Raw genomic sequence first — 22,720 nt, 5'->3', positions numbered from 1 at the left:
TGAAGCTGGGGGCCTGGGCTGCATCGGGTGGCAGACAGAAGGCATGGATCTACCCCTGTCCTGTTCTGAATTCATGTCAGGCTTCCCACACCATTGTGGCATTTGCACTGGGTTGGTTTGGGTGTCCCCCACTCCCGCAAAATCAGGTCCACGCAAAACCTCAGAATGTGACTCTATTAGGAAAGAGGGTCTTTGTAGAATTAGTTAAGGGTCTCAAAATGATCTTATGCTGGATTTAGAGGAATTCTTAAATCCAGTGGCTGGTGTCTTTATAAGAAAAAGGAGGGAGAGATATACACAGAGACAGACAGGAAGGGAAGAAGCCACGGAAAGATAGAGGCAGACACTGAAGTGATGCTGCCGTAAACCGTCAGTCAGGAGGAGCTGGCAGGTGCAAGGAAGGCCTGGCCCCCAAAGCCTCAGCGGGAGGGAGCACTTGGTGCCAGGCTTCTGGCCTTCAGACTGTGAGGGGTGTGAGATTTCCATGGTTTTGAGCCACCACATTTGTGGTGGTGTGTTGCAACAGCCCCAGGAGACCACTCGTTCCATTAAGGCTCAGAAACACAGCCTCAGAGTCCTCAACACAGCGTCCCAAGAAACTATCAGTCGTTTGGCGCTGACACCAGAAATAGAAACTGTTCACTGTTCCTGGGTTGGATGATCCCCAGAAGACCTTTTCTTTCAAGAATCTTGACCTTGCCATTTTCCATGTCCTGCAAAGGTCCATCGGCCTCTGAGCCTCCACCCCCTGCTGTTCCCTTCTGCCTTAAAAGAAGACATTGCCGCTGTTCTGTTGGGGAGATCGCAGGGCATGTCTGAACCAGAGAATCAAGCTCTGTCTTCTTAAAGCCACTGAGTGTGAGCTAATCCGTGGCAGCAACCCTAACCCAGATAGATCGAAGCCTGAATTATTTTACACAAATTGCATGTTGTTAAAAGTCTGCTGTTTTCTTCTCAGTTGTTGGCCAAAGTAGCCAAGTGGACCCCTGCAGGGTTCCTTGTGAGTCCCACCAGCAACAAAAGGTCACGAAGAGTTGCCTGGGGGTCACACACCCTCCCCTAGACCAGGGTCTCTGGGGCATGGAGTCGGGATGTCCAGCGTCTTTTGATTAAATGTGCTCCGTGGCTTCCCTGTGGCTTCAGTCTCCCCAGGGGCCTGTTCAAATCTGCTGTAATTGAGGCTAATGGGGACTCCCCACCACCGAGCATGAAAGCATCCTGTCCACAGAAAGGCCAGTGCGGTGGTTTGCAGGAGCCTTTTGAAAAGGTTATTTTCAGGGGAATAAAAATACCAGTTAGGGCGCCTGTGGAGTGATGAGCGAGAACCCGGTCCTTTGCCAGAGCAAAGGGGAATTTATTTCTGATGCTCCTGGATGCCATTTTTAACACTGAGCATTTTTTTAATCCTCACCCAAGGACATGTTTCTTTATCTTAGAGAGACAGACAAAGAGAGAGAAACATCGATGTGAGAGAGAAATATTGATTGGTTGCGTCCCATATGCGCCCCGACCAGAGATCTAACCCCAAAACTAGGTATGTGCCCTGACTGGGAGTCAAACCTGCAGCCTTTTTTTGTACAGCACGATGCTCTAACCAACCGAGCCATCCAGCCAGGGTTTCCTTGAGAAGTTGAGACACTCAGAATATGCGGCCTTTGGCTTCAGAGATCTTGAGAGAGGGCTGGCATTGCTCAGGCCGTGCCACTGATTAATGGCAGACCCGGGACTGGAAGCTGCGTCCCCAACCAGGGCTCGTCCTGCTCCTCCAGGCCATTTCCATTCGCCAGCACCCAGAGGAGCCAGCGCAGCGCTTAGTGAATGAGATAAGCCATCTGGGGACACTTGCCTCCAGAGATCACACTCCAGTCGTGCTCACTCTTTCTCACCTTCAGGGAGGACCTTCCGCTACGTCTCCAAGTCGTAGCCTCTGGAGCTGTCCGGCCAGGCTGTGTATACCAGGAGTAGGTTACTGACAGAGTGGGGTCTCCATGACCTTCCTGAAGGTGGCAGTAAAGGGACCGTGTGGGCTTACCTGGGTCCCAAAGCTGGAGGCCATCCAGGGTTCAGTGTGCAGGCCCTGAACCCCCCAGGCTGGGTTCACGCCCTGCCTAAACAAATTCCCTCACTTTCTATGCCTTGGTGAACTCTTGTGTGAAATGCGAATGTCAATAATACCTGCCTTACAGTGCCGTTGTAGCAGTGAGAGGAACCCATCTCTCCAAAGTGCTGGCTTAGGAAGAGTAGCGATGATTATGGAGAAGAGGTCAGTGGGTCGGGGCCCTTCCCTGAGTTGCTCATAGTTAGCCCAGAGGTTTACACCCTGCTTGATGCTTCCTTCCCCTCCCTTTTAAAAATAACTCTAAAAAAGCACAAGCTCATTGTACATGAATTAAAGAATATAGAAACGTTCAAAGATGGCAGTCAGGCTCATCCAATTCATAGATAACCGTTGAGCATATTTCAGTGCATTTTTGTGTTTTCTTATTGTACCCATGCAACGACTCTTTGAGGTAGGTGCAAAGGGTGAAACTGAGCCTCAGGGGTTAATTAACTGTTACCGCAAAGCGAGGTTGTGGCCAAGCAGTGTTCTAATCCCAGGTCTATTGCTCCCCAAAGCTGAGTCCTCGCTGGCCTCTTTGGTGTACTGTCATTTGTCTTGTCCCATTCCGTGGTCAGCTGGAGTGAACAACAGCTCTTTGCCTGGTGGGTTGCTTCTCCTGAGAGGTTGACACACACACAAAAATGGGAACAGGCAAGAAACTAAAAGACCTCAGAGAGAACTCAGCCACCTGAATGTGGTCGACTTAGAAGCAGGGAAAACACCAAAGATGTCTGGAGAAATACAGTTAGCAAGCATTTCACCTTCTGGAATCATACCTGCTGGAGCCTGAGAACTCTTGCTTCAGGTTAGGGCTGACGTCAAATGTAAAAGACCTTTAACAGCCGGTTCAGTTGTCAAAATTAGTAGATGAGTCAAAACGTTAAAAGTGCATTCTCTAAGTAAAGTAATTATATAGGCTCTATCCTACAGCTGCCTTCCACGTGATGTAGATGGTGGCACAAATCATTCCTTCAATTGTATCAATAATTTCCTTAAAAATTTTCAGTCTTTAGAAAGTGTTGATGTGGTCCTCTCTAGCTACACGATGCCCGTAAGGCATGATTTGACCTCTGGGAAATTCATCATACTCCTGCAGTACCTTCCCCATTAAATCATCGTCCTCTTCCACAGGGGCTTTGCTGCAGCAACCTGGGTCTAGCCCACCTGGGTCCATACCTGGGTACCAGCTTTTACCAGGAGGCCTAACCGAGGGAGTCTGCCTCGGCCCCGCTGACACCCACCGGCAGCGCCACCCACTTTGCTGTGGCCACCCCTACTCATGTCTGCATGGTCCCACTCCCAGGCTACCCCTTATTTATCCACCATCCAGAGAGTTCAGCGATTTGGGCAGTTGGTCCATATGTCAGAATATCATCCTGTATTTCAACTCAGGCAAGTCACTGCGCTTAGATTCCTCCTCTGCCAAATGGAGATGATTGCACCCCTCTTCCGTGGTGTCGTAAGCTGATGATAATTCCCAACAAGGTCAGGTCCTAATCCCGGAACCTGGGAACGTCACTTGATTTGGGGAAAAGGGCTTTGCAGAGGTGAGTAAGTAAAGGATCTTACAATGGGAAGATTATCCTGGATTACCTGGACGGATCCTAAATGCCAGCGTCCTTATAAGAAGGACGCAGAGGGAGATTGCACTCCTACAGAAGAGAAGAGCAGATCTTAGCACGGACGTTTGAACTTGGGAGCGATGCAGCCACAACCCAAAGGGATGCTGGCTGCCATCAGGAGCTGGGAAGATGCAAGGGACCGATTCTTCTGCGGAATCTTTGGAAGAAGAGTGGCCCTGCTGACCTGAGGTCGTCGCAGGGATACTGGTTTTGGATTTTGGATTCTAGAACTACGAGAGAATAAATTTCTGTTGTAAGCCACCAGACTTGCAGTAATTTGCTACTGCAGTCACAGAAAATGAAGGCACCTGGGTAGTTATGAAGGAATTATTAGGTGAAAACATTTATAAACCAAAAGGCATTACACATGTGTGTATCTACATTATTATATTAGATTATTTTTTTAAAATGATGACATTGGTTTCCCTCAAGACTTTAGTGTTAGAGTGTTGGTATGGGATTTCTGAACAGTCAGGTCCGTTTCCAGTTCTCTCTTGCCTTCTTCAAAGGACTTAATTTCTACAACAAGAAAGGAGGTGCATCATTTCTCGGGTCTCTACAGAGGCTGCCTAGAATCTTCCGGCGTCTCAGCTGAGAAGACCCACAAGGAGCCCAGCTGTTGGAGACCCAGCCTCATGGCTCATGAGACGTCAAGAAGGGATGAACAGTGTGTCAGTGGGTCCGTGTCCCCCCCCCCCGCCCCCATGCCCTAGCAAGGGATGTGAACTTGGAGCTCTGGAGTTACAGTTCTTCAGACATCTCACCTTGGGATCTTTCTTGGTGTCGCTGTTTTATTCATTTATCTGCAGTGATTTCACAGTTGAGTGGCCACTTGCTCTCTGAACCTAATTAGAGAATTGTGTTTGTGTTGGTGGGCTGATGGTATTCAAATTGCTCAAGGAACATGAGAGAAATTGTAACTAAAACAGGAAATTAGAAACAGTTTTAATTCCTCTTGGGAGCGCCGAAAACAGCAATTGAGATTCCAGGAAGCAGAGAGGCAAAATGCTTGCAAATTCATTTTGCCAAGAAAATAGCTCTTATTGTGTGGGGTCCTGTTTACCATCTAGTGAAAGACAGAGGCCTTGTGACTAAAAGCCTTATAGCACACGTAAAAATAGTTTAAACAGTGGCTTGTATGTTATATATGCTTTATCACAATTTTAAAGGTCCATATGCAGATAATACAGTGTCCAGGACCTGTCAGATCAAATTCACTATATTTTTTCTCTCCTTTAAATACTGTTTTGCCTTTAAAAAATTAAAGTTAAAATCAAAGCAAATCTATGTCACGTGAATAAGATGGCTCTGATTCCTAGATCGGGATTATTTATTTCTTAAGATCTCATAAAATTATCTATTTTGTGTATTGTGAGTAGTGCTGGCTTGTTTAGCTGGATTTTATTTTATTTTTTAAGAATATTTCATTTATTTATTTTTAGAGAGAAGGGAAGGAGAAAGACTGGGAGAGAAACATCAGTGTGTGGTTGCCTCTCGTGTGTCCCCCTACTGGGGACCTGGCCTGCAACCCAGGCGTGTTCCCTGACTGGGAATCTAACCAGCGACCCTTTGCTTCCCAGGCCCCCCGCTCAATCCACTGAGCTACACCAGCCAGGGCTAGCTGGTGAGCCAACCTAAACATAATTGATTTCTAACCCCTGGGTTGTAACCTGAGTCAATTAGCAGGATTGGTTCAGTATAAGAGATCTGTGGTGAGTTTCCGACGTCTCAAGTCATGTTGCATTCCTGTTTTTCTTTGCCCAACCTCAGAAAATGCCCAGGCTCCCACATTCCCACATTTTCTCAATAGGGCCCAGCCTCCTGTTGAGCCAGCAGGTCAGACGGGGGACGCGTGCCCTGCGGGGGTGTGTGCGCATGGACTTTTGAGCACGGGCGGGCGTTTCTTGGTGCATGTGTGTGGTGTCTTTGGGGGGTTGGAAGCGAGGGGTGCTTGTTCCCTGAGAAGGATTTTAATTCTGCTCAGTTCATGCTGGTCCTTCCTGAGCTTGCGAGATCAGCTGAGGCTTAGACTTCTGGTCCTGACCAGGAATCCAAGACGGATGTAGGAACATCAACAAGAAGCTGCCTGTGTGCACTGAGCAGACTTAGAGGGTGGATTTGTGAGCCTTTAAAGTGTATGATAAAGCAATTCCAAAATTATTCTTCTCTGTTTAGAACTGCAGAGGGTTGTTGAACCCTATGCAAATATTTTACTTGTGCTTGCCAGGAAGTGCTAAGGAAAACCTGGTGCCAGAAGCTCCTTGGGTGGGAGTGAGGGTTAAGAAGACTCTAGGAGCATCCAGGGAGCCCTCACTGGCACTCACACCTGTGCAGGGAGAGTTAACCACAGCTCCTCCAGCCCCCACACCAGGCAGGCTCCCTGCTTTCTCAGCCTCCACTCGAACGCCTGCCGCAGGGAGAGCCTCTACCCAGCAGGCTGTTGTTGGACAGCTCCCATCTTTGTAGTGTTGTAACCATTAAGCAAAATCTGCATTGTGGGTGCATTTCATCACCTGGTCCCAGCTCTGCCCTTCGTCACATTCCCATGTGGGACATCCTCTGTGCTGTGCGGAATTGCACTCCATGAATGCATTCCTCTCTTCACATGCAGAGCGCCATGACTGCTGGTGGAAATTTGACCTGGAAGCTGCATTTCCCTAGTCTTTAGTTAGCAAATGACCAAACAAAGCAGCAGGAATGGCTTCTACTGCAAAGTGTACTTCCAGCGTGTCAGGCACATTGCTCAGTGTTTCATATCTGTTATCTCATTTAAACCTCCAACAGCTCAATTACAGCTGGCATTCTGTTCACTGAGGGGAAACCAAAGCTAAGAGAGGTTAAGTACTTTGCTCAAGATCATCAGGCTGGTAAACTTACAGACCTGGAATGTGAACTAAGGTGAGCCCGCCCAGTTTATAACTGTAGACTCAGACAAAGCAGGAAAAGAAGTCATAGAATCACAGAATAAAATAAAGTAGCCTATTATGTCTTACCTCCTCCAGGCATACACACTGGAAAGCAGCCTTCTGCTCAGAGATGCCTTTTATAGGATATTTGAAAGGCGATGAAGGAGAAGTGCTCAGAGCTTCAGAGCTTCATTGGGTCCAGAAGAGAGGCCTGGAGAGTGTGGTGTGGATGGGGGGGTGCAGGACGGAGTGCAGCCCACCTACTGGGAGTGCCCTGGGGCCTGTGAGCAGGGCCAGGTCACCGCTCCTTCCTGCCTGTGCAGGCGCGAGCTGCAGCCCTCTTCTAGAGAAAATTAGATTGAGGTTTTCGTTTTTTAATCTTTGGGAAAAAATGTCAGGAAGTAAATTAGGCTGTGGTACAGCCCAGTGGGTTTTTTAATTTACTTTTATAGAGACATATAACCATATATATAGTAAAACACACTTAGCTCTGGCTGGTATAACAAGAATACTACCCACCAGATGGCTTAAACCACACTTCTGTATTATGTAGAGGCTGGGAAGTCCAAGGTCAAGGTGCCAGCAGATCTGGTGCCTGGCAAAAGCCCGGTTTCTCGTTTGCAGATGGCCTTGTTCTCATTGTATTGCAAGCAACCGGGTATGAGGAGAAGCTCTGGAGTCTCTTCCTACAAGGGCGCTCATCCCATTCATGAGGGCCCCATCCTCATAACTTAATGACCTCCCAGAGATCCCACATATAGGGGTTGGGATTTCAACATGCAAAGCTGACTCAGTCCATAATGCACGGATCATAAGGATACCTGTGGTTTTGTGAGCTTTGACAAATTCATACATCTGCATAGTCGACAACCTCAGCAATGTGTAGGGAATATCCATCATGTAGAAATTTCTCTCATGCCCCTTGCTAGTCATCTTCCCCCACCAGCGGTGAGCCAGGGCTTGTTTACTGATACATACTCCTCATCCCTAACTGTGGAAACAGGAAGATACAGAGTAGGGCCTTGTGAACAGCATCAGAGCTGAGGTGCACTCATGGGGGAGAGTGAGTCCCCCACCGTGAGTGCGCCAGTGCCTCACTCACCCCACCCTGCACCCAGCCCTGTTCGACAGGGTGGCCTGTTACACAGGCACCAAAACGGTTTGCCACATGCACCGAAAATGATGTTGCCCGGCCCCCAGGCATGGCTAAATCAAGCTCAACAATTTGCAGACTCCCAGGGTTTGCCGAACACCAGCTTGAGTGAACATCGTACTTTTAAGTTAGTTAGATTTCTTTTCCTACCTAATCCTTCCCACCCCGTAACACTTAGAAACCCGTAGGAACCTCATAGAAGGTGCCCGGTTCAGGCAGAGTTTACTGTGACAGCACATTGGTGTCGAGTGTGGAGCCTGCCGTCTGTCACGGTGTGAACCTCCCCACGCGTAGGTATGAGCTCAGCAAACGAAGCATCGCTCAGCCTGCCTGATGGGGGGGTGTTCGGATTCCTCCAGAATCTGCACTTGTTGTGGGTTTTCCAATTGCAATCTTCGTGGGTCCTTGTTATCAGAGGGCACTCTGATTGTGGTGTTTGTTTTGCAGATTTTAGAAGAATTCCTCTATACTAAAACATACGTAGCGGAAAATCTAGGCTGAGCATAACTGAGTCCTCCCACGATGGCTCCAGAGGCAGTGGAGAACCTGGCAGTCCTCCGAAAGCACCGTGACGGCTCCCATTTCATTCACACAGTGTTTCTCTTTAGCCAACTAATAGAGAATCCAGCGAGTAGAACTTCAGATGCGGTCTTCCTGTATTCACACAGTTTGCATTGAAAAGTTTTATAGTTCTTGAGTGTAGGCAGGAAGACCACTCAGCACTAAGCTTTGTAGTGAAGCCTTATCTAAAAAAAAAAAGGGGGGGTTATAATAGAATTCAGTTCCAGAATCCACCATTGTTAAGGAGAGGTTAAGAACATGGGCTTTGGAATCCGACCTCCCTGGGTGCAGAGCAGGACTCCGTTACCGTATGATCTTGAGCAAGGTACTTACCACCCTGAGTCTCAGGCTCCTCACCTGTGAAATGGGGCCAAGAGCTGTCTGTCCCCAGAGGGTTGTTGCGTGGGTTAAATGAGAATGTACAAAGCTTCACGGGGCCTGGTTTGAGGGTCTCTGTAAGTGGCAGCATTTCAAAACAAAGTCAGAGACAACTTTGGTAACCAAATCAGAGCAATTTAGGGACCTGTATTTTAGGGACATAGATTCTCCACGGAGATTTTAAAGAGATCCCGCTCCTTCGCTGGGGGATTTTGTAGGGTTCTGGGGACAACGGAGGTGGCCAGTCAGTGGCCAGGGCCCTGAGCCCCCAACCAGCACCCAGACAGGGCAGCTCTGCCTTCGTCTGTTCACAGATTAGTTCCTGGGACGTCTTTTCTTCACACTGCTTCTCAAAACGCCGGGAAACCTCAGGTTTAACCCATCCCCCTCACTTCATAGAGGAGGAAACTGATCTCCCCAATGCACTTAGCAACGAACTCCCAGGCCTGTTCATTCCCAAGACCCATTGTGGATGGAGATGACTAAAAGGAGAAGAAAAAAAGACAGCGTTGAATTGGCTATTGCTTTCTCATGGGATTCTTCTAGCTGGTTCCTGGAACCAAAAATGTCTCTAGAAAAAGAAAATCATCAGTTTTACCTCCACCTGGTATCTCAGTGTATACAAGTCCCGGTTTGTGTGTGGACAGGTGTGGGTAGCAGGAGTCTCTGTAAAAAAGATATTTGCCTGGAAGTCCTCTCCCCTCTTCCACTGGGGAACCCACTGCTCTATCTAATGAGCTTTGCTCCATCCTGTGGCCACTGACCACACCTCTCTCCACGGCCAGCATCTTGCCAACGTGTGTCCAGGGGTCCCCAGTGAGAGTGCACAGGTGACGCCAGGGTTCCGTCCTTTCTGTCAGGGAAACATCTCCCACCAGGAGGTCCTCAGCTGCTTATTTCCAACATCCTCTGTCTTCCAGCCTCTCAACATCGCCTACAGCCACATCTACAGCTCCTACAGGAACTTCGTGGGCCCCCCTCACTTCAAGACCATCTGCAGGCTCCTGGGATACCAGGGCATCGCCGTGGTCATGGAGGAGCTGCTGAAGATCGTTAAGAGCTTGGTAAGGACGGGCCACCATGGAGCCTGGGACGTGCCCAAGTGGGGTTGATAGGAACGAGATCTGCTGGCCTAAGAATTCAAGACACTTCAGCTGTGTCTGTGGGAATCACCCACAGAGTCCTTTGCCCTTATCCCTTGGTGCCTGTGACCTGTCCCTCTGATAGTCAAACAGGAAAGTGTGGCCATTGATTGAAGATGTCTGGACACAGGAAGGATCAAGATGCTCTGGATTTTTCTCGCCTAAATAAGAGAGTGCGTCTCAGTCCCCACAGCTCCTTGGCCCCATCACGTTTGAGCTCTTAGTCTGGATCCCATGGAGGCACCCCAAGCCCAGGAAGGACACCGGGCCTAGAAACTGCCCCTTTAAAGTCTGTAAGCCCAGTGGGGTGGTGAGAAAGCACCCTTTGCTGTCTTACAAAGGCCCGTTTTCCCCGATAATGGGCACCGGTGCTACCCCATTGCTGGGGGAGAACCTGCTCCGTCCTGTTGGAGCACGGCCCCTCGCCGTCTGCGTCAGCGCAGCTGCTCCAACGAACACGCCACAGACTGGGGGCTTCGGCAACACGCGTGTGCTTCCAGTTCTGAAGGCTGGACGTCCGCGGTCGGGGCCCCCTCCCAGGGCACAGGCACTGCCTTCTGGCCAGGTCCTCGCATGGCAGAGGGACATCATCTCTCACTTCTCTTCTTTTAAGGACACTCATGACTACCTCCCAAAGGCCCCACCTCCTACCATCACACTGGGAATGAGGGTTTCAACACAGGAATTTCCAGGGGACACGTTCAGTCCATTGCCCTCACCCCCAGGTTTCAGCAGAACCCCTGTGCACCCCAGTAGCCCAGCGTTCGGCCTGAAGATGCACCTGTGCAGCAGCGGGGGCTGGTCTCATCTTGTCCTCTTGCCTCCTCAGCTCCAAGGCACCATTCTCCAGTATGTGAAGACGCTCATCGAGGTGATGCCCAAGATATGCCGCTTGCCCCGGCATGAGTATGGCTCCCCAGGTTGGTGATGGGGCACCAAGGGCAGGGCTGGTGATAGGAAAATAATCCAAACCCCTCCCATGGGGGCAGGGGCTCTGGCCACCCAACCTGGGTGTCTGCTTCTCCAACAGGCCAGCGAGGTGGCAGAGCTCTGGGTTTGCACCCTTCCTCTGCCACTGGCTAGATAGGTAGCCTTGAACCCTGTGTAGTCCCTCTGGGCAGGAGTAGGGTCTTCCATCAGCCATGGTAAGTGATGCCTGCTGGGCCCGCCTCACCGGACCACCGGGGAAGGGAAGCGTAAGAGCGCTGCAGACGTGAGAGTGTTTAAATCGTGTACTAGCCGAGTTTTCTTGCAAAGGTCTCCATTAGCTCAGCGCCTCTGGGATTCCTTCCTCCATGTGCCCAGACAGAGGAGGCTGGTGCCCCGGGTGGCATTTCTATGGTGAGTCAGGAAACAAGAGTTTTGCCATTCGACTTCTGGGCAGAGAAATGATTCTTTCCTTCCCTCATGAGTGGAGTAGGGACTGAATCAAGGGCCTAGGAAAGATGGAGACCAAGAGTTTGACGCCTGGTGTTTTTTCTAAAAATCAGGATGCCAGGCACTGGGGCAGTGGGATTCAGAAAAGGAAAAGGCTGGGGCCAAAATCTCTGGTTTTTGGTCTCAGCTGCCCCACGTGCTAAGCTGTGTGACTCTGGGCATGCCACTTACCCTCTCTGAGCCTCATCTGAACCAACCAGAGTATTAGTGCCTAGTTTGTGGTGGTGTTAAGAGTATTAAAGGCGGTACTGCAGATAAAGTCCCTAGCACAGCATCTAACACTGGTAAATAAATGTTAATTTCTGTCCCTATGAGGAATTCAGGTGACTCTTTGAGGAAACTACAGAAGACCTTGGCTACTCGTGTGTGTGTGTGTGTGTGTGTGTGTGTGTGTTTTGTTTTATTCCAAAAACACATCAGAACTAGCAGCCTGATTTTTCTCTAGTCCTCAGCCTGAAAGAAATCTCACCCCGAGGTTTGATTTGGCTTTTTGCTCTCCCTGAGTCAGGTGTGCGGCTCAGCTGGTTCTTCCCATTAACCCGGCTGAGCCGTTCAACCTCCCGCTGACCGTCCTCCCTCCTCCCCCAGGGATCCTGGAGTTCTTCCACCACCAGCTGAAAGACATCATTGAGTACGCAGAGCTCAAAACAGATGTGTTCCAGAGCCTGAGGGAAGTGGGCAATGCCATCCTCTTCTGCCTGCTCATAGAGCAAGCTCTGGTGAGTCCTGAGCCTGGAGGGGAGTGTGCCAGGCTGGGAGGGGCGCCTCTAGCCCAGCCAGACCTCCAAGGCCCCTGTACTGCACCTGCCCAGGGGCCCTGCAGCATGGATTCACATTCTTGCAGTGCGGGGCTCCCGCCCCTTCTGCATCCCGTTCTGACACCTGCGGCCATGCGAGGGCTAGGAGGAATGCGGGTCCCACCCCGCCCACCTTTCCTAGAGGCAGGACTTTGGCCATCTGGGAGTCCTAATTCTCCTGTCACTCGTTAAACAAATGGTGACTCCTTGGCTGCCGCAGGACAGGCACTGCCCTTGTGGACATAGAAGTAGCCAGTCGCCGCCTCATGTCCTGGACAGTAGCAGGGAGACCCATGCCGAGCAGTGGTGTGAGTTCACAGTCACCCTCAGGGCTGAGCGGGATGAGTGCCAGGTTTAAAGGCAACGTAGAACCGAGGGCCTGGTGTGGTCTGGGGGTGAGGGAGGACTTCCCTGAGGAGGTGACCTGCAGAATGACCAGGAATTCACCTGGTGGAGAGCCAGGGACAAGGGTTCCAGCTGGGGGAAGAGTACATAGTGTTATCTTCATTTGTTGTGGTGGGAGGTAGCGATTCCTCCCTACACAGTAACTGTAGGTTTAAAGGAGATGATGCATGTCCAGAGCACACAGTGAGAACCCAGTAATTGGTGGGAGTCACCCACCTCTCAGGACCACACGGAACAAGCCACTGTTTGTCCGACGGTGGTCGGTCCACCTTTGTCTCTGCTGTCCTCCACGGCTGGTGTCCAGAGGTGGGCCCAGCCCTCCCGGCGGCGTGGGGAAGCCGGCGCAGCTGGAGCCGAGGGAGGAAGGGGGAGAGATGGCGCTGTGGGGATGCATGTTCCTGAAGACGCCGTGGGAACATGGGCGTCCACTCCCATGATTTTCTCTCTGTACCTGCATTTGGTGTGCGGTGCGGATAGCCTGCTCGTAGCCAGGTGCAGTTCCAGGTGGCAGGTAAATGGCCTGGCACAAGAGAGACAGATCATTATGTTTTTACTCCAGAGAGGAGGCGATGGGAGAAGTAAATAACCAGAGACTTTGAATGCAGGCGGTGGTACAGGCCGTGAAGCAATCACCAGGGAGATAGGACAGACAGAGGGATGGGTGTCAGGAGAGGATGGAGTTCCATGTGTTCAAGAGAAAGAAAGAACCCCTGAGTGAGCCGGAGTGAAGAGGCGCAGGGGACGAGGCAGGAGCTGAGGTGGGAGAAGCAGGTGACCACAGTCCCTGGGCCATCGGAGCCTTGGGAGATAGAGTGAGGGCCTCTAACTTATGTTTTTTAAAGGCTCTTTGGCCATGGGGAGAAGAACGACTGGAAGGTGACTGAAGGACAGGCTATCTGCAGCTGTCTAGCCCAGGGGTCACCTTGCAGGCCGGAGACACGTGGAGAGTGGAGGGAAAGGAAGGCTCGGGAAGGGGGCAGAATGAAGATAGAGAGAGGTGAGGAAGCCAGGATAGGAAGAGCGCAGAATAAAAGCCAAAGAAAGTTCTTGCTCCCAGTCGTCTGGTTCACTGCGTGCCTCGGGGCCCCCCACCCGCACAGGAGGGGTATGCAGTCACCGGAAGGCTGGAAGTGCGCAGTTCTGCTCTTCCTCCATAAGGAGTAATTGCCTCCCAGTTCCCCACTAAATGGGCTTCTGAGACAGCTAATGTTCCTCTTTACAGTAACAGGTTTGTAACCTGGTTCAGGGTGTCTGGGTTGCCATGGCAACGGAGCCTTCAGAAGTCACAGGGATGAGATAACTAGGAAGCACTGCTCTCTGCTCAAGGCCTCAGGAAGATGAGAGATGCTCCAAGAGCATCAGGAGTGGAGGTGGGGGGGGTCCCCAAGCCTCAGGCCCTGGGTGTCTCCTGTTAGCACCTCCTGAGCATCAGCTGAGCTTCCCCTGTGCAGACCCTGATTGGGCTATAAGAAAGGGGAAATTTTCCTCAGGCAGCCCTGCCTGGGCGGGGCCTTGCGTAGATCAGTGAGGACAACTGGACACTCAGGACCGAAGAGCTTCAGACCTGAGAGAGACCCCAATGGTGTACATGGTCCAACCCCCCCATTCACAAGGGAGGAAATGGCAAACGGGGTGGGAGGAGCCCCTCCCCCAAGCTCACACTGCAGCAGAGGTGGAAGAACTAAGGCCTGAGGTTTCAGCGCTGGTTCCAGCCCCAGGGAGGCAGGGCCAGCAAACGGGGAGGATCAGGGCTCCCCAGAGCTGTACACTCTGCTTTCTGTGCAGACAACCGGGGAAATCTCCACGCTGAGACACTTTCTGAGATTAGAATGAGGCATGAAGGAGCTCTCTGGAGCTTTTTACTTTGTGAAGCTGGAATTACATAATTATTTAAATGACACATCAATTGTTCTCATTAGAGAGGGGAACTAATAGCCAAAGAAAGAAAGGAGAGGAGGGGAAGAAGGGGGAAGGGAAGGGAAGGGAGGGGAGGGGAGAGGTACTAAAGTAGCTTTGTACATACCAGTGTAAAAAAATGGTGTGAGTCATAATACTGAGTGGAAAAAAAGCTAGTCCCAGGACGAGATGTGCATTATGAGGCCACCCATGTAGCTTGTCTTCTGATGAACAGAAGTTTCTAAGGTTTCATGTATTAATCTTCTCCTCTTTTCTTATATGGCTGGTGCTCTTGTGAGATATTTTTAAAGTCTTCCCTAGCCCTGGCACATGTGGCTCAGTGGATTGAGTGCCAGCCTGAGAACCAAAGGGTCACTGGTTCAATTCCCAGTCAGGGCACATGCCTGGGTTGCAGATCAGGTCCCCAGTGGGGGTCATACAAGAGGCAACCACACATTGATGTTTCTCTCCCTCTCTTTCCCCCTCCTTTCTCCTCTTTCTAAAACTAAATAAATAAAGTCTTTTAAAAAAGTAGAAAATCTGCCCTAAAAATCATAAACATATGTTTTCTTCTAAAATTTTTTAGAGTTTAGCCTTTCAAGGAGTAACAGGCCTTAAGTGTATTATGTATCTGGAACTGATGTCTGTGTTTAGTGGGAAGTAGAAATCCAATTTCATTTCTTGCCAAGATGTCCCAGAACCACTGATTGAAAAGACCTTCTTGTCCCCACTCTGCACTGATTGTGCTGTGTCTGTGGTGACCAGGTGGTCACAAAGGGTCTGGTTGTGGCATGCTCTTAAATATACTCGAGCCTAATCAGAAATGAGTCAGCATTTCTTAAGTATCTGTTTATAAGTCTGTTATGCTTTTAATGGGAATTCTGTTATTCTGTTACTAATTTTCTTTGGTATCTTTTACCCTGAGAAATCATAAAGTGGTCCTTAGGGAAATATGGATTTTAAAAGTTATCATGATTTTATTCAAATTTTGTGTGGTTTTTCAGCACGTAGCTTGTTATACTGACACACACCAGGAGAGGGCCCTGTTCACCCATGTGAGCGAGAGGGGCCTGAGTCCCCAGGGAGGAGACAGCTCTTCCACATCTGCCTTTTACTGCAGGGCCACTGGCTCAGCCCAGGACTGGAGATGTTTCCTGCCTTTGGTCCTGTTGTTTATTTCTTCTCTCCACAGTGGAGTGGGCCACAGCCACCCTCTGGTCAGCCCTGAGAGCATCGCTTCTCTTTCAGGTGGGGAGGAGAGTCTGGCCTAAACTCACAGAACTGAATGTTGGTCAGACCTGGGAAAACCATCAGAGACCATGCAGAACAGGTGTCTCAGCCTCCACACCACTGACATTTGGGGCCAGACAACCCTTTGGTGTAGGGACCCGTCTTGGGCATTGTAGGACCTTGGGCAGCGTCCCTGGGGTCTACCCACTGGATGCCAGGAGCGCCTTCCTCAGTTGCGACAACCAGAAAGGTCTCCAGATAACACCTGATATTCTTTTGGAAGACAAAACCCCTCCCCCTGTTGAGAACCACCAACCCAGCGCAAGTCCCCATCTCACAGAATGGAAACTGAGGCCCCCCAGAGGGAGACAACCTTCCCAGCGGTACGTGAGTGCGGGGGTCCGGCGAGAACCAGGACCCTTTCCTGACATCATACGTGGGGACAGAGGGCTGTAGGTTGCTGTGCTGGGTTTGGTTTTTTACTTTTGTTTTAATTCCAGCTTCACATCTGACCCTTATTCTCCAGCTTCTACTTTATAGTTCCTTTTCTTTAATTTTGTTTTTCTTACTGTGTCACTGATGTAAATTCACTGCTAAAAAACCCAAAGAAGCCGAAAGAAGACACAAACCACATTACCACACTCCATAACTATTGTTCACATTCCACAGGATGCCTCCCAGATGATGTTATGGTTCAGCATGTAATTTTCCTCATGTACATGCTTTTACTTTGTTTGGTCATAAAAGCTGTGTTCTCCAAGCTAAGGAGTGCAGCCGGGGTGGACAGTCCCTGGTCTAGAAGCAGTCTCCTTGAACTCTTGTTCCCACAGCTCAGTCGCTCATGTGCGGGCGCCACAGTTCTTACCGAACCTGCACACCACGGGTCCTATTACTTGCAGAATATTTTTATTTAAATTAGCTTACTTTTTAACTTCAGCTTGTTTTAACGGGAATCTTTATATCACTTCCTTTGAAAACACCTCATGAATTCTTATCACCATTAGAAAGCAACCAGAACAATAAATTCAATCAAAATACAGCAAGGTAGGGTCCGTCCAGCTGCTGCCCACACAGGCGCCTGCTCCTTCTCTCTGTTCAGAACACAGATCAGCAGGTGACAGAGCGGTAGTCGGATGTGCTGCGAGGAAAGGTCGCAAATGGAGACTTTCTCACTCAAGTTGTCGGAAACATGGATAGGGGCCTAAAAAGGGAGGAACTTGCTCCTTACGGGACCCACTGTTAAGAAACACTTTTTCCCTGCACCCCCAGTGTACATGCCTCGGGGACCTGCCAACCTTGGCTGACACCTGCATGCCCTTGGGCAGGGGGCTTCCTTGCAGGCCCGTGTCTTGGCTATAGAGCTCTCCTAGCTGGCCAAACATGATTCGGATCCAGAATAATAACTCATTCTCCCCCAGACACTTCGGCGATGGGGAGGGGGAACGGGTAGAGGTGAGACATAACAATATACAGCCTGACACAAGTGGGCACAGGGGAGCAAGGGAAGACCACACTCGCAGAGAACTAGATAAGATGAACTGACTGGTTTATTTAGCCAGGGCTGCAGAGCACTTCTGGAAGGGGGGCCACAGAGCAAGGGCACGTGGAATGTACCACTGCTGAGCTTGTACCTGGACCCCAGCTGAGGGGCTGGAAGCTACAGCTCATTCATTCTGTACAAGGAAGGGTCGCAGGGGGTGCGGGAGGCCTGATTTCTCCCTGCCCCACAGACCCATGTCCTTGGGCTTAACACTACTATGCAGGAAACGTGCACACTGACCATCCATGTGCGTCCATATAAGGGAACGTTGAAACCAGACTGCTGGGCGCTCTGGCCAGGTCCCATCCCCCTCCAGTGACTTTGCTGCCAGAAAACCAGCTGGGGGGGGGGGGGCGTCCTGTGGGGGCTCCACCTCCTGTTTGCCAGCTCATTTCTGTGCACTCACTTGACAAAGATAAAACCATAGGACATTCACATCAGTGTTATTTGTCTTTTTGCTGCCTCCAAACTCAGAGCAAATTGTTATTTTTGCTCTGAGATTGCTTTGATGATTAGCTTGAGGAAATTAGTAAAAAAAAACAATGCTACACTGTTTTCCACCCAGAAACAGAGCTGAAAGGTAGAGTCTGTTGTGCTGCGTGAATCTGGGACGCCAAGGATCCCACTGCCCCTGTTTTTTTTAGAATATGTATTTTGAATTTTTGTGGTATCCTTTAGCCAGGAGAAATCAGCCCTCAGTTAACTTCAAGGACGAAGTTGGGAACATGAGGTTTTGTGGTATTTGATGGTCTATCAGTTTTAAATTAAGTGCAACAGAAAAGGAAATTTTTTAAGAGTGAAAGCAGTGCCCAGATGAAATACTCATCCCTTGAAGAATTTCCACGTGGGCTCCTTCCAATAAAATATGCTTGCATTCCGACCGAAAACCTTTTCACTTCTGCTTGCTCTGTTGGCAAAGAGTAATTTTACATGAGGTCTTGGTCCTTATTAATCATCTAATGACTTCTTCGCTTATGACCATCCTGAGAAGTGAGGGTAATAAGCATGACTGTGGTGGCACTTGGTAAGTGCAGAAGCTTTAGAAGACTTATGGTGGTTGGACCCCAATTAAAAAAAAAAAAGAACTACAGCCCTGACTGGTGTCACTCAGTGGGCTGGGCGTCCTCCCACAGACCCAAGTGATTTGAGAAGGAGAAACCTCGGCTTGTTGCTCCACTTATTCCTGCACTCATTGGTTGATTCTTGTGTGTGCCCTGACCAGGGATTAAACCCACAACCTTGGCATGTCAGGATGACACTCTAACCAACTGAGATACCTGACCAGGACAAGAATTTTTTTAGTTTGTGATCACTGAGGATGTCCTTGTTTTTAGAAGTTGCATGCTGAAGTATTTAAGGCCGAGTAATGCAATAGCTTTAACTCACTTTCCAGTGATTGAGTAAAACGCATCAAGTCAAAGTGGATATGGTAAAATGTTCGCTGTAACTCCACACCGGGTGTCTCAGGATGTTCACTGTTCTTTCAAGTGTTTTATCTGTTTAACATATTTCATAACACAAACCTGAGGCAAAAAAAGGAAAACCTTGTTATGGAATCTGAGGAGTTCAGAAGAGAAAAGGCCCCTGTGCAGACAAAGTCACAATGTACAGAAGGAAGAAAAGTTAGGAAGGCTCCTTGTGTTTTCTAGCTACTTCCGCTAGTGGGTGAGCTTTATTCTTGTTGACATATGCCCATTGGGACTCCTGGCTGGATTTTTAAAATTTACAGAGGCATCTGCCAGTACCAAACTCGGCCACGACTCTCATGCTGCCCATCTACTTGACTTACCAGCAGGAAACGTCAGCTCAGGATCAGGGAGAGGCGGCGGGGCCAGGGAAGCTGGCCAGTCCCCATTAGAAAGAAGCCACGTGGGCCATGTGAGTGGCCCTAAGAGAACACCCGGATACCACTGCCGGCTGCCCTCCTCCCACGGATTTGGTGGAGGACTTTGCTGCTTCCACAACTCTTAGAGAAAAATAAGAACGCCTTCTCCCTGGGCTCAATTTATGAGGAATGTTTCAAAACCAGATTCTCTGAGGGTTCCTGTCTTTCCATTCTGGCAAAATGTAGAATTACGAGTAGGTGAAGCATTGGGGAATAGGATGGCAGAGCTGATTCTCCACATAGCAGCAAGATCCGATTTGTACAGTTACAAATCCGATCATGTTACTGTCCTGCTTAAAACTGACAGGTGGTCTCCCATGGGACTTCAAATTCTAACTTCTGCCTTTGGCCCACCAGGCCCAGAGAATTTGGCCATGCCTACTCCTCCATCTCTGGGTGACATTATTTTCTCATCTCTACTGGAGACCACCCCCTTCCCCCCGAATAAACACAAGCTGGCATCCTTATCGCCAGTGAAGGCAGAGTGTGCTGAGACCCCTGGACACTGCCCGGTGTCCTGACTCTAGCGCTGGCGTTTGTCCGGCTCTGGCACCTGGGAGGCGGTTGAAGTGCCCACTTCCTCTTGGTCAGGCTGTGTGGAGAGCAAGGCGGTGGAGCCGGGCATAGAACACTTACCTGGATGTCGTTAAACCCATCAGCTGTTTGGGTAACAAGGCAACAGGATGGAAGGAAGACCACGGGTCTTTGTTCCGGTCACAACTCAGACTTAATTCCATTTCTTTTCCCATCCGTGAATTTGCTGATTTCACATTTCAGGGACTTGCAATGAACACAGTTCCCTGGGGCCTTCGCCGTTGCACCGGCCACGTGGCAGGCCCAGGGTCTCCCTCCCCACACCCAACATTTTGGGTGTGCAGGCCCGTGGTTCTGAATGAGGTGCGCTGTGGGGGCAGGGCTGCGGGCCTGGTGACCAGTGAGGGAGTTCAGATGGTGAGCACGCAGCAGGGTCTCGTCGGCCACGTAGAGGTTTAAAATCAGCATTCCCAATCTGAGATTTGCTGTGGTCACGCTCTTGTGCCCCTCGGGAACGATCTATGTCCCGTCCAAGGCTGCAAAACTCAGCAAGTGTTGCAGAATGAGAGAGTGAAGTAAGGGTGGGTCTGGCAAGGATGACTGTCCTGTGGGCCTGGTGGCCTCGTACGGATCAAGCCAAGGAATCCTGTGAGGTCTCAGCTGCAGCCTGTCACCCATTTCTTCATTGAATAAGAAGTACTGCTGTATTTACTTATACTCTGCCTATATCCGATAAACACACAGCGCCTCAGTTACAAGTAATGGTGGTACTAAGTCAGAGGCCGTAAGTCCAGAGAATGAGACCAAAGATGCATTGGGAGGTACACGAGAAGTCTCGGGTGAGTGACAGCAGGGCTGTGTCGGCCGGGTTTCAGGCCCATTTTCAGCTGCTGTACTGGAAAGGGTGTGTCTTTGGAGTCAGAAACCCTGGGGACCAGTCTTGCTTCTCTGTGTGGTAGCTCTGAGACTCCGCCAAAACAATGAAGTCCTCTGAGCCTTAGCTTTCACACCCCCAAAATGTCGGGGCTACACACCTCCTTCCTAGAGTCTTTGTATTGAATGAGGTGATGGGTGTAAAGTCAGCAGCAGTTCATAAGCAGGCGCTCAGTTATCAGGAGTCCTGGCCTTTCCTGCCTGTGCCCTGGGACCCCGGAGCCTGGCTCCTGCCTGCTGGTGGCCCTGTTAGCCAGACGGGGCGTTTCCTGCCACGCTGACATCAGCGATGTTATCTTTGACCTTATCCCTCCTCCGTGTGCCCTGCACATTTCCTGCCCATCCTCTCAGGCCTCTCTCAAAGCCATCATTGCGTCATTCCCCCACTAAATGGTTAAAATCTAGTTTTTCCAGTCTCACCTGTTATCCTGTTCCCAGCAGCATGCAGGCCCCTTTCTGGCCATGCTGTGGAGCACACCTACCCTTGCACTTGTGTTTTTGCTTCCCCAGGTCAGTTTCCATCCTCACGCTGGTGATTCCCAGGTTCAGATCTGCAGTTTCCACAAGGCCCCAGACCTCTGTTTCTTAATGAGCCACTTTAGACAATACTGACTGACTCCCTCGTTGGAAGGATGAGATTTCAGCTCATGTGCACCTCTCCCCCCTCTTCCTCTCAGTGTTTAACTAGACTACTTATTGCCTCTGTTGTTTTCCCTTGTGATCAGAAATGACATACTCACCTCACACCTCTCTTGCTTCCTTGAGTAACATTGTGTAGCATCCTGACTTCTTCCCAAGCAAGACGGGAAAATTAACCCTCCTGAAACCTCCTCCTACCTCTTGCCAGGTGTGCGTTCACTTCTGTATCATCACAGCTGCCCTTTTTTGTCACAGTTGTATTTTGTCAAGGGTAGCCTTAAAAAAAAGAAACGAAAAACGTGTACTATTTACACATTATTAAACTTACGCAAATGTTGTTCCTTGCTGGACCGAGCAGCATGCTAAGGGTTCCTTCCCTCTGGTGCCAGTATTGAGACCCCGAACGCTCCTTATTTCAGAGTTAAGAATTGGTTACTTCCAGAGGAGTTTCTTTTTTCCAAATTAAGTTTTAAAGTAATAAATGTTCACTGTAGAAAGTTGAGTAAATCCATACAAGTAGGAAAAAACAAGGAGGAAGGAAGAGAAGGATAGAAAATTTAAAACATTTTGAAAATCTCCCTGCAAGGAGCTCACTTCGCTCATACAGAGTAATCGGTAACATCAGAGCGGGGCCGCTTCCCTTAGGCCCGTGTAGAAATAGGAGAGACTCTGTCCTGAGTCTCAGTTCCTTTACTCACCACAGACCTTCGACTTTCATTCACATGCTTGTTGAGTGTTTGCCACCTATCATGCCCACTATTGTGAATAAATACACTGTGGTGGAAAAGGGGCATTGTCCCAACCTTCGTGGTGCCAGCAGGGGGAGGTAGACATTAACCAAACAGGAACACACAGGCAGGAATCATCCAGACTGAGCTCCAGTGCTGCCAGGAAAAGAAGTGGGTTCTTTAAAGGACATAGAGCAAAGCACCCAGGTGGTCAGGGAGGCACTGAGGGAGTCAAGGGAGCCTTCCTGGAAGGTGAAGTGCTTGAGTTGAGATTTGGAAGAAGAATGGGACGTAACTAAGCCAAGTGGTGTGAGGGAAAGAGCCAGGTGAGGGAACCTTACAGAGAGAGGGTGAAAATTCTGGGGTGGGCGTACAGATGTTGCATTCAGGTAACAGAACACTGCCCTGGCTGGAACAGCACCAGGGGGCCGAGGGGGAAGAAATCTACTCTCAGTGGATTTCACAGACCCTGGGCTAGATGGGTTCCTGGGCAAATTCGAAGGCCAAGTGTGGATCCATTAAGACTGAGATTGGACAAGAGGGAGATCAGGCGCTAGCATCAGCACCCTCCACGGAAGCTTGTTTGGATCCCTGACATAGGTCTTTGCATGCCCTGAACTGAACCGCACATTTTCATCAGTTGCAATGGCAGGCAAATGCCAAATGAGTACCTTCTACAAAAGGTGTTGCCGGGTATGTAGCCACCTCATTATGCGAATGGCCACGTGGCTCATCCTCTGGGAGCTCCCACCTTTTGTAGAAGCAAATGCTTTCCCACCTTTACTAGGAAACCACATCCTTCTGTCTGTCCTGGCCTCCGTTAACAAATGGCA

General features: G+C 49.9%; 1 protein-coding gene across 5 annotated transcripts in view; it reads left to right on the top strand.

Moving 5' to 3' along the window:
• Nucleotides 1-22,720, top strand: part of CYFIP2 (cytoplasmic FMR1 interacting protein 2) — a 104,574-nt gene that overhangs the window by 65,310 nt on the left and 16,544 nt on the right. For all 5 annotated transcript variants that reach the window (XM_037152234.2, XM_037152235.2, XM_037152236.2 and 2 more), the window contains 3 exons: nucleotides 9,642-9,785; nucleotides 10,693-10,783; nucleotides 11,889-12,019. In XM_037152234.2, the coding sequence (XP_037008129.2) occupies nucleotides 9,642-9,785; nucleotides 10,693-10,783; nucleotides 11,889-12,019 (366 nt within the window). The remainder of the gene's footprint in view (nucleotides 1-9,641; nucleotides 9,786-10,692; nucleotides 10,784-11,888; nucleotides 12,020-22,720) is intronic.

Source organism: Artibeus jamaicensis, unplaced genomic scaffold (assembly GCF_021234435.1).
Source record: "Artibeus jamaicensis isolate MK-2021 breed Jamaican fruit bat unplaced genomic scaffold, CSHL_Jam_final contig_432, whole genome shotgun sequence".
In the NCBI taxonomy this organism is placed as follows: Eukaryota; Metazoa; Chordata; class Mammalia; order Chiroptera; family Phyllostomidae; genus Artibeus; species Artibeus jamaicensis.
The sequence above is the reverse complement of the archived record's forward strand: the minus strand, read 5'-3'. Positions and strand labels throughout refer to the sequence as shown.